The 18,617-nt window shown below is 41.2% G+C and overlaps 1 protein-coding gene across 4 annotated transcripts in view; it reads right to left on the bottom strand.

The window, feature by feature from the left end:
- drc1 (dynein regulatory complex subunit 1 homolog (Chlamydomonas)) overlaps nt 1-18,617 on the bottom strand; it is an 82,018-nt gene that overhangs the window by 5,101 nt on the left and 58,300 nt on the right. For 3 of the 4 annotated variants that reach the window (XM_063071011.1, XM_063071029.1, XM_063071038.1), the window contains 4 exons: nt 16,012-16,184; nt 6,993-7,082; nt 5,255-5,344; nt 1,746-1,960 (listed from right to left, as the gene is read on the bottom strand). In XM_063071011.1, coding sequence (XP_062927081.1) covers nt 1,746-1,960; nt 5,255-5,344; nt 6,993-7,082; nt 16,012-16,184 — 568 coding nt within the window. The remainder of the gene's footprint in view (nt 1-1,745; nt 1,961-5,254; nt 5,345-6,992; nt 7,083-16,011; nt 16,185-18,617) is intronic. The other variant, XM_063071020.1, reaches the window with a different exon arrangement.

Here is an 18,617-nt window from a genome sequence, read left to right as displayed (position 1 = left end):
AGATCATGGAGGCATTAATAATGAAACTTTAAGAATCACTAGATTCTGGAATGGTTCTGGAAGACTTGAAAATTGCAAATGTCACTCCACTCTTCAAGAAGGAAGAGAGGCAGAAGAAAGGAAACTATAGGCCAGTCAGTGGTTGGGAAGGTGTTGGAGTCAATTATCAAGGAGGAGGTCTCCTTGAACCGCTGAAGTCCGTGGCATGAAGGAACTCCCACAGCACTTAATGCACTAGGGCATTAGGAGTGGTGTGCTAGCCGTTTGAGAGGACCATTAATACAAATGCATTTCTGAACATATGGAATTTCATTCATATTTTTGGATGTTGGCTTCATTCACAAGGTAAGCATTTGCTGTCTATCCCTTACAGGGGCATGAGAAGCTAGGTGCATGTTAAACTGCAGGTACTGCTGCAGTGTTGTTAGGTAGGAAATACTAGGATTCATACCCAGCGACAATAAAGGAGCAGTGATCTATTTTCAATTCAGGATGTTGTAAACTTAGAAGAACCTTAAAGTGCGTGCTTTGTTCTTCTTGGTGATGTGAGAAGTGCCCATTGTGAGATGTGGACCCACATTTTCAGATCACTGTTACAGTCCTCTAGATTACTAGTCTAGCAATACAACAGCAATTCCACTGTATTTTTCTAATGACACCAATTTCAATAGAAAAATAAAATGTTGTATCCACCATTCAGTTCTAGAAAACTGGTAGCCAGAACTAAAACAATAGAATCAAGAATGTAAAAGAAGACGACAACGAGAACCTTCAATAGAAACACAGTAAAATAAAACCTCTGAATGAACATTCATTAATGCAAGGCTGTATGCTGCAATGACAGAACTGCATGCTTGTCAAAGGGCTTTTAAGGAATTATCTAAAAACAATAGACTCAAGGATTTGTAATTTTGAAGTCATGCCAATTGATCCCCAAATGCTTCCTAAAATAACTAAGTTTCAGCATTTTCTACCATATTACTGCATTACATCTATGATTGGTAATGCGCTTCATTTTAAGCAGTTGTTTTTTTTGCACCCACATCAAAGTTGCTGGTGAACGCAGCAGGCCAGACAGCATCTCTAGGAAGAGGTACAGTCGACATTTCGGGCCGAGAACCTTCGTCAGGACTGACTGAAGGGTCTCAGCCCGAAACGTAGACTGTACCTCTTCCTAGAGATGCTGCCTGGCCTGCTGCGTTCACCAGCAACTTTGATGTGTGTTGCTTGAATTTCCAGCATCTGCAGAATTCCTCGTGTTTGTGTTTTATTTGTAACTGACTTTGCAAGAACTTTACTTAAGAGGATTACTAATTCCCCCACATGACCAAAAAAAACTGACTAGTTGAACTTAATGGCAAATAATTAGATAAACTTTAGATGTTTCAAAAAAATTGTGCAATAATAACACTGGACCTTCTTGAAAAAACCTATGTACATATTGCTAATTAAATAACATGGTACCAAGTCACAGCAAGCACTCAAGTGAACAGTGATATATGTTGAAAATGTGAAACTAGCTTCAGCCCCTAATAATGATCCCTTCCTTCCCATCTCCTGCATCAGGGTTTTCTCAGTTTGGGTGGAATTTAAAAATATTGCTGTTTGAATGAAGGATCTCGGGCTGCTAGAGTACATATTCCCTCTCTTAGATTTCCCGTCCAGAAGACAAAGGTAGAAAGAAAGTACTAAAATGCCTTTAAAGTCCAATGATGATTAAGGCTTGAGATGTAAAAGTCACTTACATTGCTTGCCGATCTTCCTCAAGAAAAAGTCTTAAAGTTCTGAGGACGACATTTGGGTGAACAAGTTGTAACTGCTGCCGGGACTGCAAATCTTCACAGGCTTTGAGCTTTTTCTCTTCATCTTCAGTTATGCATACTTCTACTTCTTGACCTTTTTCAGCTTGCATTTCTGCTAATACTTCTTCATCAAGCTGCTGCAACAATACATCTGTCTCCTAAAAACAATTAATACATCTACTTACAGAACAGAGGAATCAACACTGATCTTGAAATATCAATATAGCATTGCACTAAATTATCAGTTTACTCTAACATAGAGCTCATCTTCTTACATTCAAAATATTACACGTTCAACTTCTCTGTACATCTTTTTACTTCCTTTATGTAACAATTAGTCAAAGTGATGTATATTAATTTCAAATATATTATTCCCTCGTGAAATTGTGTGAGGGGCAATTACAATAAACGCCCATCAATCAGTGTCACAGTTTAAGGTAAATATTCTTAGCAAAACCTTCATTGGCCATGAAAGATTTATTATGGAACTACTAAATATGGTTAGCAGCATGAGGAAATCTGGAAGTATAAAGTCCTAGAACCAAAACATGAATGCGATTTCACTTCTTGACCATTTTTTAAATTTGTTCTGTTGCAAATTCTCTTTTCAATTTCAAGGTCCCTAAACTATCCAATCAAATTGAAGTAACTTTTGAAAAAAGGAATATATTCAGCATTTCAAAAATCAGGAGCAATGATCCTTCATGAAGTTCCCCATCAACAGCTTTAGTGTCACCAAGTACATTGCTTACTTCCACATCATTAATCTTATCAGGTTCACTTTCATTTCATTACACTATTGCCACACATTATACCCATTTCTTAGTTATCTAGAGAAACAACTATCTATTGCTTCCTTGCCAACTTTCCAACCTGCAAGCTCACAAATCTTAATTCTCTCAAATTTCTTAGTAAACCATACAACAGAGTCCAGCAAACTCATGTCCACCACCTTCATCCTCAATTTACTCTGGCTACTTACTTTGGAAACTCTGTTAATCTGCAGCACTTTCTTGTCTTTCAACCTTCCAAGTCCCATCTCCTACTGAGAGTGCTTCTCAATGCCACAATCTATTTTCTGGGAATTTCTCCTTTACTTCACACATCCTCCAGCTTGACTGAATCATCTCAAGCCTCCCATTATTGCCATTCATTCTTTCCTTCGTGCCTTATTAAAAATAGTTTGGATTTTGCTTCTTGTGTGTTCAGCATTTGTGATCAATTTCTCAAGCCAAATTTATCATTCCAGTTATTCTCCCTCGCAGGAAACAACCAAAATGATAATAGCACTATTCTGCAGAAGTCATGGTCCAACCTTGTCATCCTCAGATGAGAACATGAGCCTGTACTCCATCCTCCACAAACTTCATATTATCTAAAAAGACCACTTCCTATATTCTTCATCATTGGTACCATAGCTCAATTTCTACCCTGCTCTTTTTGGCCTAACCCTATAATTATTAGTACTTTAAAATCAATGGCTTTGTTTAGCGGAATGATTCTTTGCGACTTTGTATCTTCCAATCCCTGCAACCAGTCCATCCCCAACAATAATTGAGGGTCTGCTTGTTTTTCTGTCTTGAGCTTTTTACAAATAACTTCCTGAACTTAACTCTTGGACTAAGCTTTAAACTAGCTCTCTGGATATTTCTGCTGAACGGTCAATAGTTTAAAAAATTGAACCTGTTGCTCTTTCTACGGATAGTGGCAGAGGTGCTGAATGTTCCTGACATTTTCTCTATTTGATCCTAATGCTTCCCTCTGAGTTCATAATTTCTGTCTTACTGCATTTCTGAAAGGTCCATCACGTGCAATGCAATTGTTCATTGTTAAATCTCCTCTGACAGCCAATGGTGCATGAGCCAATGCTCTGTGCCTCAATAAACCACAGCAATGATTCAACTCTTTCAGTAGGTAATGAAAACAAACATACACTTCTGTATATGCTTCTGTATCTTTGGGACATCCACACAAATGTAATTTAACTTGGAAGTCCCGAAACTGCTATCAGGTATTCAGTGCTTCTCCACAGGCTGTATTGTCCTTGCAACAATCAAAGTCAGAAAATTGAGGAAAAAAATTCTCTACTTTTTCTACTCTCCCAATGCCTCTGAGGAGGCTGAAGAGAGCTGAACTATGCACATCTATACTGTCCTTCCACTGATGTGCAGTAGAGAGCATCCCAACACGCTGCGTTACTGCATGGTATGGAAACTGCACTGCGGCAGACAGGAGGCTCTAGAACAAGCAGTCAAAACCTCTCAACGCAACACCACCCCCACCCTACCTATTATCAAGGACACATACACAGAAAGGTGCCAGAAAAGGGTCAGTACCATCATGAAGGAACCCACACACCACACTGATGGAGTGGTTATCCCACTCCCATCAAGGAGGAGGCTGCGTGGCATCCAAGTCAGTACCGCCAGACTCAAAACCAGTTACTTTCCACAAGCAGCAAGGCTGATGCACACCTCCACCCACTAACCTACACCCACAACACCCTATCTATGTGTATACACGTGTATTCTTGCTACATTGGATTCAGAGTAACAATTATCTTGCTCTCCTTTTCATTTGTGTGCGGGAAATGACATTAGACAATCTTGAGTCACCATGCACCTTAACCTTACACACGACCTAAATATTTAGTGTTTCATAAAAAGTTCAAAACAGCTTAAAATTGAGCAATGTCTGCTTTGACAATTACTCTTGACTGAATGACATATCAGAGACCTAGTTTTCTGATGTCCAAGAACAATTGTTACTGGAAATGGGAAAGTCACTGCCGCAGGGGTCACTATATCAAGTGACCAACTTTCTCTGAGGTCATCAGCAAGCATGCTGATTCCTTGCCTAAGGCGGACTACAGCCTACTGTGAACTGATTCCAATCTCCTTCCATTCTGCTGGGATATAGGAATCCACTCCACCGTTTGTCCTACTTATATACATCATTAGAAAAACGCATTGGAAGTCCACAAATAAATGCCCAGTCTCCTAAAAAAAATTTCCATCTGGTTGAGAATAACTCCTTAACAAAGGCTTGAAAAAAAAAACTGTTGTATTTGTACAGCACTACTATGTTTGGGACACTGGAAAACTTCCTAGACTCACTGAAGTGGTGAAGGAAACACCAATTAATTTTTACATCGGTGATAACTATGAAGTAACAAAGGCAATTTAAGAAATACTACACATTTGGAAATCCCCTCCTTTGGTCACTATGATCTTTCAAGTCCACCCAGACAGCAAGTCAGTTAGTTCAATGACTTTTCCAAAAGGTGGCAGTTTTGAAGGAATTAACAATTTCCAGCATTACATCCAAATGTTAGAACAGAAACTTGAATAGGCCTGGTGCACTATAAAATTCCTGTAAATGCGATTCCATACTATCCTTTCTTGAAAGTGATAATGATCAAAAGTTTGTCTGTATCAAAATAGTTATCTTACCTTATCCAATTCATATTTAGATGTTTCAGAATTCTTTGTAAAAAAGTCTGTCAGCTTGATGATATCATCTGCATTTTCAATTCCCAAAGCCTGAGTATGGTGAAAATGATTTACAATTTCAATTTTAATCTTCAAATCAGAAATATCTCAAACAGATGTCCCACATTTCTCTCCCTCTAGAAAAAGAACTAATTTAGTTTTTACTGCAATTTGGTCCCATGTAACACAAAGGCAGTCAGGCTCTCCCTTCCTCCCCTACCCTAGATAAAATTACTCACATTTACTCACACCCATACCTCCACCTGATTTATACCTGCAGAAGAATTTCAGTAATTATCCAGACACCTTGGGATTTGCATTCACTGCATATTGGGCCAGGTGTTCACTGAATCAACAAAATTGTATTTCATGCTTTGCCAAATATTTCTAATAGTAATGAATGATCACCGAATTAACCAAGCTGGCAAAGAGTCCACCTTTTATTCAATCAACCTGCTTAAAAAATCTGATCTAGACAGAAAACAGCAGCAGCTTCACCAAGGATTGATCCAAAGCTTCAGTCCTCGAAAGGCAATCATGCACAAGAACTGCACACTAATATTGTGCTGTTTTGGAGGAACTACACCACTTTGTTCCAATGCATTTACTTTCTTATGCGAGTCGAAGAAAAGTCTGTCGTGATATTTTGCTTGTCACTGCATTCAACAGCAACAGTTTAGGGATCCCGTGTATCCACTGAAATGAACCTTCAGTGAACCTCTTAAAAAAAGAAGGCTGTCACACATTTCAAATGCAGATGAATGTTTTTATACAAAATAGAAAGCAATGCGAGGCAGGATGGTGGCACAAGAATAGGAATGCTTTCACATATGACGTTGCAAATATCTAATATGTAAAAATTGATAGGAAGAGAGAGATGCTGCACAAGGACAACGAAAAGGTAAAGCAAATACATGTCTAAAGTGGTGACACAAAATCTCCCCCATAGTGCCGAGAGAAATGTAATGATCCCATATGTCTGATATGTTCAAAAGAACAAAACACTCACTCACTCACACTTTGGCTTATTCATCAGACCTGCATCACTCAGCAAACAATAATCTCCAGAGATGAACACATCTGCTCAACAGTCATACTGTATGTCTGACATTTTCTCACGAGCTCACTATCAGCACAACCTTCACCTCCTATTCCTCACACACCTCCAGCTATAAAACCATGAAGTACTCTGGAGATACTAGAGGAGGTAGCACTTAATCACTGGCTGCAGCAATAGACTACAAGGGGCTTTGCTGTGCCCTCTGTCCTCACTAAAACCATACACTTGTGCTCAAAAAATATGATCTGGTCAACCCAGCAGAGGCACGATCTGACTGTTTTGCCCAAAGAACAAGGACTCATAGCTACCTTGTTCTATGAGTAGCAAAAGGTCAAGCTATTCACAAATAATCATCTCGGCTGCATAAATGACCTGAATTGTGACACACTGCTTAAAACCATGAACTCAGCCGTGGAACTAAATGATGAAAATTCACCACTGATGTCCAACACAATTTTTTTTAAAACACAGGAACAACATTTTAATTAGATAAAACTATATAGAATTGGAGACTACCGTTATTGACTGCATCATGAAACAGTAAATCCTCAATTATAAAGTGAAAATGGGTTCTTATAAACTTGATGTAAAGCATAAAGGCTGCTCAGAAATGTTCCCATAAAAATCTTAAATTCTTACAGCAAATATAGAATCAAGTTTAATTAGTGATCCTTCCTCTTGCTTGAGGGAACCAAGAATTTTACGAAGCTTGCCTTCAATCAGGAATCCCTGTCGATAGGAGGAAAAAATGCCATTTTAAATTCTAAGTACAGCATTGTAAAAGCAATTCTGTAGAAATGAATACATTCCCTGTGAAATTAAGATCAAGCACTCATATGTGGTACAAACGTATCCTGAATTAAGTCATTGTCAAGCGAAAACACTGTGGCAGCATCTAAGTTCTTGTAATTGGAATAATTAATGCTCATTTGTGTAATGACAAAGTGCAATTGGAGACAATGTTGCCTCCTCTGAGGGCATTGTAGATAAGGGTCACTGTTTAAAAGTAAGTGGTCACCCATCTAAGTTAGAAATAAATTGAAATTTCTTCTTTTGGAGGATCATGAGCTGATGGAATACTTCTCAAAAGGATACTATAAGATGACTTTTTGGCTACATTTAGAGCGGAGGTGGATAGATTAGAAGATTTTAAAGGCAGAGTTTCACAGCAGGTTTTTTCTGATTTGAGGAGTGGCCATTCAGCAAGTGGTGGTGCGTAAAAAGAGCTACCTTTCAGTCAGGTCTGTGTTCAAGATTTGAAAAGCAGAGCTTTTAGCCAGTTTTCTCTGAGTTTGACAATCCACATCAGGGGTGTGTAAAAAGAGCTAGACTGCAATCTAGAGTTTGAAGGCACAGTTTTGCAGCGGTTTTCCTGATTTCAGGAGCAACCAAACAGCAAGAGGAATTAATTTGAAAGGGCCAATAAGAATAATTCAAGTGCAAATGCAGTAGCCATTGTCTTACAGGGTTACAGTCTTTGCAGTGGCTTTGGCTCATCAGGCTTGGAAGAGGTACATTGTCTTGTAAATTACTCTCTCTGTCCTTATTTGTTCATTCTGCATTTGTTAGGGCATAGTAGATTAGTAGGAATGGCTCCAGGGCAGTGCTTGTACTCTGCGTGGGATGCGGGAAGTCTAGGAGTCTGGACACATCTGCACCAGGTGCACCAAGCTGCAGCTCCAGAGAGAACATATTAAAGAACTGGAGCTGAAGCTCGATGACCTTTGACTCATACAGGAGAATGAGGAGGTGATAGACAGGAGCTACAGGGAGGTAGTCACCCCTACGTTGCAGGAGACGGGTAACTAGGTGACTGTCAGCAGAAAGAGAGGAAATACACAGCCAGTGCAGAGTACCCCTGTGGCCGTTCCTCCAATAAGTGTGCAAGTTTAGATACTATTGAGGGAGATGACCTACGGGGAGCCACAGTGATCGGGTCCCTGGCACGGAGTCTGCTGCTATGGCTCAGAAGAGCAGAGAGGTGAAGAGAACTTCAGTGTTGACAAGAGATTCCTTAGTCAAAGGTACAGAGATGAGATTCTGTGGCTCAAAAGAGACATCTGGATGGTATGTTGCCTCCCTGGTTGCTAGGATCAGGGATGTCTCAGACTGGGCCCATGGCATTCTCAAGGCGAGGGTGATCAGCCAGAACTTCAGTGTATATTGGCACCGATGAAGTAGGTGACAAGATGAAGAGGTCCTGAAGAGAGATTTTAGGGAGCTAGTTAGAAAGCTGAGAAATAGTGCCTCCAGTGTAGTAATCGCTGGATTGCTGCCACGTGCCAGTGAGGGCAAGATTAGGATGATTTGGCAGATGAATGTGTGGCTGAGGACCAAGTGTAGAGGGCAAGTCTTCTGATATATGGATCATTGTGACCTCTTCAGGGGAAGGTATGACCTGTACAAAAGGGATGGGTTACATCTGAACCCGAGGGGTTCTAATATCCTTGTGGGCAGGTTGGCTAGAAATGTTTGGGTGAGTTTAAATTAATTTGGCAGGGGGATGGGAACCAGAGTAAAGGTGCTGAAGATGAGGTAGTTGGTTTACAAACAGAGGCAAATTGTAGTGAGACACCAAGCAAGGAGCGGTTGATGATTGGGCAAAATTGCAGTTAACAGGATAACTTGCAAAGTAAAAGACGGACATAATCGAGAAAGGTGAATACAGGACTAAAGGTGTCATTTTGTATACTGCACACATTCATATATGACACCTTTAGTCCAGTATTCACCTTTTTCAATTATGTCCACCTTTTACTTTACAACTTATCCTGTCAACCACAATTTTGCCCAATCACACATTCATATACTAGGTCAATGAACTTATAGCACAGTTGCAGGCTGGCATGTAAACTGTTGTAGGCATCACTGAATCATGGCTAAAAGAAGATTATAGCAGGGAGTTTACTGTCCAAAGATAAACATTGTCGTGAAAGGACAGGCAGGAAGGCAGAGCAGGAGGCATGGCTCTGTTGGTGAAAAATAAAATCAAATCATTAGCAAGAGGTGGCACAGGGTCAGAAGGTGTTGAATCATTGTGGATAGAGGCAAGGGTAAAAAAAACCCTGATGGGAGTTATATACAGAACCCCAAACAGTAGTAAGGATGCGGTCTATAAATTACAAAGGGAGATAGAAAATGCATGCCATAAGAACAATGTTACAACAGTAATGGGAGATCTCAGTATGCAAGTAGATTAGGAAAATCAAGTTGGTGCTGGATTCCAAGAGGAGGGATTTTCTAGAATGCCTACAAGATGGCTTTTTAGAGCAGCTTGTGGTTGAGCCCATTAGGGGATCAGCTATTCTGGATTGGGTGTTGTGCAATGATCCAGAATTAATTAGAAAGCTTAAGATAAAATAACCCTTACAGATCATAACATGATCGAATTCACCCCGATAAAGTCAGATGTATCAGTATTACAGTGGAGTAAAGGGAATTACAGAGGCATGAGAGAGGAGCTGGCCAGAATTGATTGGACATATAATAGAGCAAAAATTAGTGGGAAGTTAGAGGATTGGCAAGCTTTCAAATACCAACAGAAGATAACTAAAAGAGTCATTAAGGTAAAATTGGAATACAAACAATAATATTAAAGAGGATACCAAAAGTTTCTTCAGATACACAAAGTGTAAAAGAGAGGCAAGTGTGGATATTGGACCACTAGAAAACAATGCTGGAGAGATGATAATGGGGGACAAAGAAATGGCAGATGAACTGAACAAGTATTTTGCATCAGTCTTCACTGTGAAAGACACCAGCAGTATAGCGGAAGTTCCAGGTGTGAAGTGTGTGAAGTTGTCATTACCAGGGAGAAGTTCTTGGGAAACTGAAAGGCCTGGACCATATGGTGTACATTCCAGAGTTCTGAAAGAGGTGGCAGAAGAGATTTTGAAGGCATTAGTAATGATCTTTCTAGAATCATTGGATTCTGGAATGGTTCCAGAAGACCAGAAAATTGTAAATGTCATTCCACAGTTCAGAAAGAGAGAGAGAGGCAGAAGGGGAAATTATAAGTCAGTTAGGCTGACATCAGAGGTTGGAAAGGTGTTGAATATGATTAAGGAAGTGGTTTCAGAGTACTTGGAGCACATGATAATATAGGCCGTAGTCAGCATGGTTTCCTCGAGGGAAAATCTTGCCCGACAAATCTGTTGTAATTCTTTGAATAAATTCAAGCAGGATAGACAAAGGACAATCAGTCGATGTTGTATATTTGAATTTTCAGAAACCCTTTGACAGGGTGCCACATGAGGATGCTTAACATGGTATTACAAGAAAGATTCTAGCATGGATAAAGCAGTGGCTGATTGGCTGGAGGCAAAGAGTGGGAATAAAGGGAGCCATTTTGGTTGGCTGCTAGTGACCAATGGCATTCCACGGGAGTAGATGTTGGGACCAATACTTTTTACGGTATATGTCAATGATTTGTGGCGGAATTACTGCTGTGCCACATGACAGTGAGTATAAGAATAGAATGAGGTGGAAGATAAATATGTGGCTGAATGATTGGAGCAGGAGGCAGGGATTCAGACGACTGGATCATTGGGACCTCTTTTGGGGCAGGTGTGACCTGTACAAAAAGGACGGGTTGCACTTGAATCCCCGGGGGACCAATATCTTGGCGGGGAGGTTTGCTAAGGCTTTTGGGGAGAGTTTAAACTAGAATTGCTGGGGGGTTGGAACCGAACTGAAGAGATGGAGGAAGGGACTGTTGGCTCACAAACAGAGAAAGCTTGGAGACAGTGCGAGAGGGTGGATAGGCAGGTGACCAAGAAGGGATGCACTCACACCGATGGGTGAGATGTGTCTATTTTAATGCAAGAAGCATCAAAAACAAAGCAGATGAGCTGAGATCGTGGATCAGTACTGGGAGCTATGATGTTGTGGCCATTACAGAGACTTGGATGGCTCAGGGGCAGGAATGGCCACTTCAAGTGCCAGGCTTTAGATGTTACAGAAAGGACAGGGAGGGAGGCAAAAGAGGTGGGAGTGTGGCACTGTTGATCAGAGACAGTGTCACGGCTGCAGAAAAGGAGGAAGTCATGGAGAGATTGTCTACGGAGTCTTTGTAGATGGAAGTCGGGAACAGGAAGGGGTTAATAACCCTACTGCATGTTTTTTATAGACCACCTAATAGTAACATGGACATCGAGGAGCAGAAACGGAGACAGATTCTAGAAAGGTGTAATAATAAGAGGGTTGCTGTGGTGGGAGATTTGAATTTCCCAAATATCGACTGGCATCTCCCTAGAGTGAGGGGTTTAGGTGGGGTGGAGTTTGTTAGGTGTGTTCAGGAAGGTTTCTTGACACAATATGTAGATAAGCCAACAAGAGGAGAGGCTGGACTTGATTTGGTATTAGGAAATGAACCTGGTCAGGTGTCAGATCTCTCAGTGGGAGAGCATTTTGGAAATAGTGATCACAATTCTATCTCCTTTACCATAGCTTTGGAGAGGGATAGGAACAGGCAAGTTAGGAAAGTGTTTAATTTGGGATAAAGAGAAATATGAGGCAGGAACTTGGAAGCATAAATTGGAAACAAATGTTCTCAGGGAAACATACGGAAGAAATGTGACAAATGTTCAGGTGATATTTGCATGGAGTTCTGCATAGGTACATTCCAATGAGACAGGGAAAGGATGATACAGAACAGGAACCATGGTGTACAAAGGGTGTTGAAAATCTAGTCAAGAAGAAAAGAATAGCTTACGAAAGGTTCAAAAAACTAGGTATTGATAGAGCTCTAGAAGATTATAAGGCTAGCAAAAAGGAGCTTAAGAATGAAATTAGGAGAGCCAGAAGGGGCCATGAGAAGGCCGTGGCAGACAGGATTAAGGAAGACCTCAAGGCATTCTACAAGTACGTGAAGAGCAAGAGGATAAGACGTCAAAAACTAGGACCAGTCAAGTGTGACAGTGGAAAGGTATGTATGGAACCAGAGGAGAAAGCAGAAGTACTTAATGAATACTTTGCTTCAGTATTCACTACGGAAAAGGATCTTGGCAATTGAAGGGATGACTTATAGTGGACTGAAAAGCTTGAGCATGTAGATATCAAGGAAGAGGATGTGCTAGAGCTTCTGGAAAACATCAACTGGGATAAGTCACTGGGATTGGACAAGATGTACCCCAGGCTACTGTGGGAGGCAAGGGAGGAGATTGCTGAGCCTCTGGTGATGATCTTTGCATCATCATTGGGGACAGGAGAGGTTCTGGAGGATTGGAGGGTTGCAGATATTGTTCTCTTTTTCAAGAAAGGGAGTAGGGATAGCCCAGGAAATTATTGACCAGTGAGTCTTTCTTCAGTGGTTGGTAAGTTGATGGAGAAGATCATGAGAGGCAGGATTTGTTAACATTTGGGGAGGTATAATATGATTAGGAATAGTCAGCATGGCTTTGTCAAAGGCAGGTTGTGCCTTACGAGCCTGACTGAATTTTTTGAGGATGTGACTAAACACATTGATGAAGGTAGACCAGTAGATGTAGTGTATATGGATTTCAGCAAGGCATTTGATAAGGAACACCATGCAAAGCTTATTGAGAAAGTAAGGAGGCAAGGGATTTAAGGGGACATTGTTTTGTGGATCCAGAACTGGCTTGCCCACAGAAGGCAAAAAGTGGTTGTGGACAGGTCATATTCTGTATGGAAGTTGGTGACCAGTGGTGTGTCTCAGGGATCTGTTCTGTGACCCTTTCTCTTCATGATTTTTATAAATGACCTGGATGAGGAAGTGGAGAGATGTGTTAGTAAATTTGCTGATGACACAAAGGTTGGGAGTGTTGTGGATAGTGTGGAGGGCTGTCAGAGGTTACAGTGGGACATTGATAGGATGCAAAACTGGGCTGAGAAGTGGCAGATGGAGTTCAACCCAGATAAGTGTGAAGTGGTTCATTTTGGTAGGTCAAGTATGATTGCAGAATATAGTATTAATGGTAAGACTCTTGGCAATGTGGCGGATCAGAGGGATCTTGGGGTCCAAGTCCACAGGACACTTAAAGCTGCTGCGCAGGTTGACTCTGTGGTTAAGAAGGCATATGGTGCATTGGCCTTCATTAATCGTGGGATCGAGTTTAAGAGCCGAGAGGTAATGTTGCAGCCTACCCTATTGAAAGGATGTGGAAACCATAGAAAGGGTGAGAGCAGTTTTACAAGGATGTTGCCTGGATTGGGGAGCATGCTTTATTAAAATAGGTTGAGTGAACTCAGCCTTTTTTCCTTTGAGCGACGGAGGATGAGAGGCGACCTGATAGACGTGTATAAGATGATGAGAGGCATTGATTATGTGGATAGTCAGAGGCTTTTTCCCAGGGCTGAAATGGCTAGCACAAGAGGGCACAGTTTTAAGGTGCTTGGAAGCAGGTAGAGGAGATGTCAGGGGTCAGTTGTCGTTGTTTGTTTGTTTGTTTGTTTTTGTTTTTTTTTACGCAGAGAGTGGTAAGTGCGTGGAATGGGCTGCCGGTGACGTTGGTGGAAGCAGATATGATAGGGTCTTTTTAAGAGACTCCTGGATAGGTATATGAAGCTTAGAAAAATAGAGGGCTATGAGTAACCCTAGTAATTTCTAAGGTAAGGATATGTTCGGCACAGCTTTGTGGGCTGAAGGGCCTGTATTGTGCTGTAGGTTTTCTATGTTTCTATGATTTAGATGATGGAGATGACAGCTTTGTTGCAATGCTTGCAGACAATATGAAGATAGGTAGAGGGGCAGGTGGCTTGGTAGAAGTAGGGAGGCTACAGAAGGACTTAGACAGATTAGGAGAACAGGCAAAGAGGTGGCAGATGGAATACAGTGTTGGGAAGTGTATGGGCATGCACTTTGGTAGAATTGAAAGGGTTGACTATTTTCTAAATGGAGAGAAAAGACAAAAAAACTAAGGCGCAAAGGGACTGAGGAGTCCTTGTGCAGGATTCCCCAAAGGTTAATTTGCAGATCAAGTCTGTGGTGAGGAAGGCAAATGCAATGTTAGCATTCATTGCAAGAGGAACAGAATATAAAAGCCACGATGTAATGTTGAGACGTTATAAAGCACTGGTGAGGCAAGCAGTTTTGGGCCCCTTATCTTAGAAAGCATGTGCTGAAACTGGAGAGGGTTCAAAGGAGGTTCACGAAATGATTCCAGGATTGAACAAGCTTGTCATATGAAGAGCATTTGATGGCTCTGGGCCTGTTCACTGGAATTGAGAAAAATGAGGGGAGACCTCACTGAAACCTATCAAATGGTGAAAGGCCTTGAGAGAGTGAATGTGTGGGAGATAATAAGACCACAGGACACAGTGTCAGAATAGAGGGACGCCCTGTTAGAACGGAGATGAGGAGGAATTTCTTTAATCAAGAGCAATGAATCTGTGGAATTCTTTGCCACAGGCAGCTGTGGAGGCCAAGTCTCTGCATATACTTAAGGCAGAGGTTGATAGATTCTTAATTGGTCAGGGCATGAAGGCATACAGGGAGAAGGCAGGAGATTGGGGTTGAGAGAAAAAATGGATCAGCCATGATGAAATGGCAGAGCAGATAAAATGGGCCAAATGGCCTAATTCTGCTCCAATGTCTTATGGACTTATTAAGAAGGGGATAAAAAAATTGCTGAGGGTAGATGAGAATTCAGTTGAGGTTACAATTAGATCAGTCTGAATTTTATCCATTGCAGGAGCAGAGTTGAGGAGCAGTGTTGAGTGCTCTTTTTTCAAATGTTTCTATTTTGCTAACCTTCTGCTCACTTGTTGCATGAACTTCATATACAACGGTGAAAGTAACAGAAATGAAAGTACTGCTTGTGGTGAAATCGGCAATCAGAAGCCAAATAGTATTTGTAATTGCAATACTTTTCTGATAATATCATGATTCAAATGGCCAAACTCATTCATCTAATGATAAATGAAGTATTGTCCATGCTACAAACTATAATTTCCTGCATACTAAAATATTCCGCAAAATCTTTAATTGTGAAAATGTGGCCTAAAGTTTTAGCGAATCTGAAATGGGATTTAGTAAATCCATAATAAGATACAGGAGCAGAATTAGGCCATTTGGCCCATTAAGCCTGCTCTGCCACTTCATCGTGGCTGATCCACTTTTCCTCTCAGCCACAACCTCCTTCACGGCAAATGTCAGAGAACCTTGTCTACTCAAATTAACTAAACTAATATTTTAAGTAGGTTTAAACCGATTTATAAAAGGAACACAGAACCATTTATGGGAATTTTTTTCTAAAAACAAATAGCTTTTTTTAAAAAATGTTGCTAGTGTCCTTGCCTTGCAAGAAAGTTGAATTTTAAAGTGTTTATTTGGCAACCCTTACATGAGCACCAATAGCAAAAATATTGTCTAATGAAATCCAGGTACAGTACATAACCAATTTCTCCTAAATCCCATTGGATTTTGGAAACAAAACATTGCAGATTAGAGCTCTGAATACACAATACAACACAATAAAAAAATGTTACATTGTCAAGGCAAACAAGAGAAAATCTGCAGATGCTAGAAATTCGAGCAACACACACAAAATGCTGGTGGAACGCAGCAGGCCTGGCAGCATCTATAGGATGAAGTACAGTCGACGTTGCTTACATTGTCAAGGATTTTTTTAAAAAGCTGATCAAAGATTTTTAATCAGTACCAAGGCTAGGAAGATTAAACTGAAATGCAGTTACTCACAGTTTCATCACACAATACTTCCAGCAATGTTTTGACTGTGTTCAATGAGATTGCTCCAGGTTTTCCACCACACAATGTCATTGCCTTGTCCTCGATAGCTGAATAACAAGTGTTTTGGAAAATGGCATTCCATGTGTCTGATTCGTCCCCTTTTCCTGCTCCTTCCTGTAAATCTGCCAAAAAAATGTTTGAACAGTGTGAAGGTCACAATTTTCCCCATTCAAGAACAGCACAGGCTGGAGTATTAATGCACAGAATTGTAGAATTATAAAATATAGCTGCAGCAATGTCACTCACTTTCTAGATAAATTTTCCTTTTCAGAATTCAGAACTAAAACAAGGTGCAAGCTAGATACAGAATGGTAACAGCATTCCCTAAATTGAATAAAGTTATTTGGGCAAGATAAAGGGACGAATGATTCATGGATAAGAAAAATAGATGACATTTTTAAAAATGACTGATATTGCAAGTTATTAAAACTGAATAAATTGAATTATTGAAAGTGGGTAACAGTCAGGAGAGGGAAGGGGAAGAGTCAGGTACTAGAGAGTACCCCTGTAGCTGTCCCTCTGAACAATAAGTACTCCTGTTTGAGTACTGTTGGGGGCAACAGCCTACCTGGGGGAAGCAACAGTGGCCGTGCCTCTGACACAGAGTCTGGCCCTGTGGCTCAGAACGGTAGGGAAAGGAAGAGAAAGGCAGTAGTGATAGGGGACTCTATAGTTAGGGGGTCAGACAGGCGATTCTGTGGATGCAGGAAAGAAACTCGGATGGTTGTTTGCCTCCCAGGTGCCAGGGTCCAGGATGTTTCAGATCGCATCCATGATATCCTGCATTGGGAGGGAGAACAGCCAGAGGTCGTGATACATACTGATACCAATGACATAGGTAGGAAAAGAGAAGAGGTCCTGAAAACAGACTACAGGGAGTTAGGAAGGAAGTTGAGAAGCAGGACCGCAGAGGTAGTAATCTCGGGATTACTGCCTGTGCCACGTGACAGTGAGTATGGGAATAGAATGAGGTGGAGGATCAATGCGTGGCTGAGGGTTTGGAGCAGGGGTCAGGGATTCAGATTTTGGGATCATTGGGACCTCTTTTAGGGCAGGTGTGACCTGTACAAAAAGGACAGGAGGCACTTGAATCCCAGGAGGAGCAATATCTTGGTGGGGAGGTTTGCTAAGGCTACTGGGGAGAGCTTAAACTAGAATTGCTGGGGAGTGGTAATCAAACTAAAGAGACTGGGGAAGAGGCGGTTGGCTCACAAATAGAGAAAGCTTGGAGACAGTGTGTGAGGGAGGATAGGCAGGTGATAGAGAAGGGATGCGCTCAGACTGACGGTTTGAGATGTGTCTATTTTAATGCAAGGAGTATTGTGAACAAAGTGGATGAGCTTAGAGCATGGATTAGTACTTGGAGATATGATGTGGTGGCCATTACAGAGACTTGGATGGCTCAGGGACAGGAACTGTTACTTTAAATGCCAGGTTTTAGATGTTTCAGAAAGGACAGGGAGGGACGCAAAAGAGGTGGGTGCATGGCACTGATGATCAGAGATAGTGTCACAGATGCAGAAAAGATGGACGTCATGGAGGGATTGTCTACGGAGTTTCTGTGGGTGGAGGTTAGGAACAGGAAGGGGTCAATAACTCTACTGGGTGTTTTTTATAGGCCGCCCAATAGTAACAGGGATATCGAGGAGCAGATAGGGAAACAGATCCTGGAAAGGTGCAATAATAATAATAGAGTTGTCGTAGTGGGAGATTTTAATTTCCCAAATGTCGATTGGCATCTCCCTAGAGCAAGGGGTTTAGATGGGGTGGAGTTTGTTCAGTGTGTTCAGGAAGGTTTCTTGACACAATATGTAGATAAGCCTACAAGAGGAAAGACTGTACTTGGTTTGGTATTGGGAAATGAACCTGGTCAGGTGTCAGGTCTCTCAGTGGGAGAGCATTTTGGAGATAGTGATCACAATTCTATCTCCTTTACCATAGCCTTGGAGAGGGATAGGAACAGGCAAGTTAGGAAAGTGTTTAATTGGGATAAGGGGAGATATGAGGCTATCAGGCAGGAACTTGGAAACAGATGTTCTCAGGGAAAGGTACGGAAGAAATGTGGCAAATGTTCAGGGGATACTTGTGTGGAGTACATTCCAATGATACAGGGAAGTTACGGTAGGGTACAGGAACCGTGGTGTACAAAGGCTGTAGTAACTCTGGTCAAGAAAAGAAAAGCTTAGGAAAGGTTCAAACAACGAGGTAATGTTAGAGATCTAGAAGATTATAAGGCTAGCAGGAAGGAGTTTAAAAATGAAATTAGGAGAGCCAGAAGGGGCCATGAGAAGGCCTTGGTGGGCAGGATTAAGGAAAACCCCAACCCTTCTACAAGCATGTGAAGAGCAAGAAGATAAGGTGTGAAAGAATAGGACCTATCAAGTGTGACATTGGGAAAGTGTGTATGGAACCGAAGGAAATAGCAGAGGTAGTTAATGAATACGTTACTTCAGTATTCACTATGGAAAAGGACCTTGGTGTTTGTAGTGATGATCTACAGTGGACTAAAAAGCTTGAGCATGTAGATATAAAGAAAGAGGATGTGCTGGAGCTTT

The sequence above is a fragment of the Mobula hypostoma genome, chromosome 2 (assembly GCF_963921235.1).
Source record: "Mobula hypostoma chromosome 2, sMobHyp1.1, whole genome shotgun sequence".
NCBI lineage: Eukaryota > Metazoa > Chordata > Chondrichthyes > Myliobatiformes > Myliobatidae > Mobula > Mobula hypostoma.
This window is presented reverse-complemented; position numbering and strand designations above follow the sequence as displayed.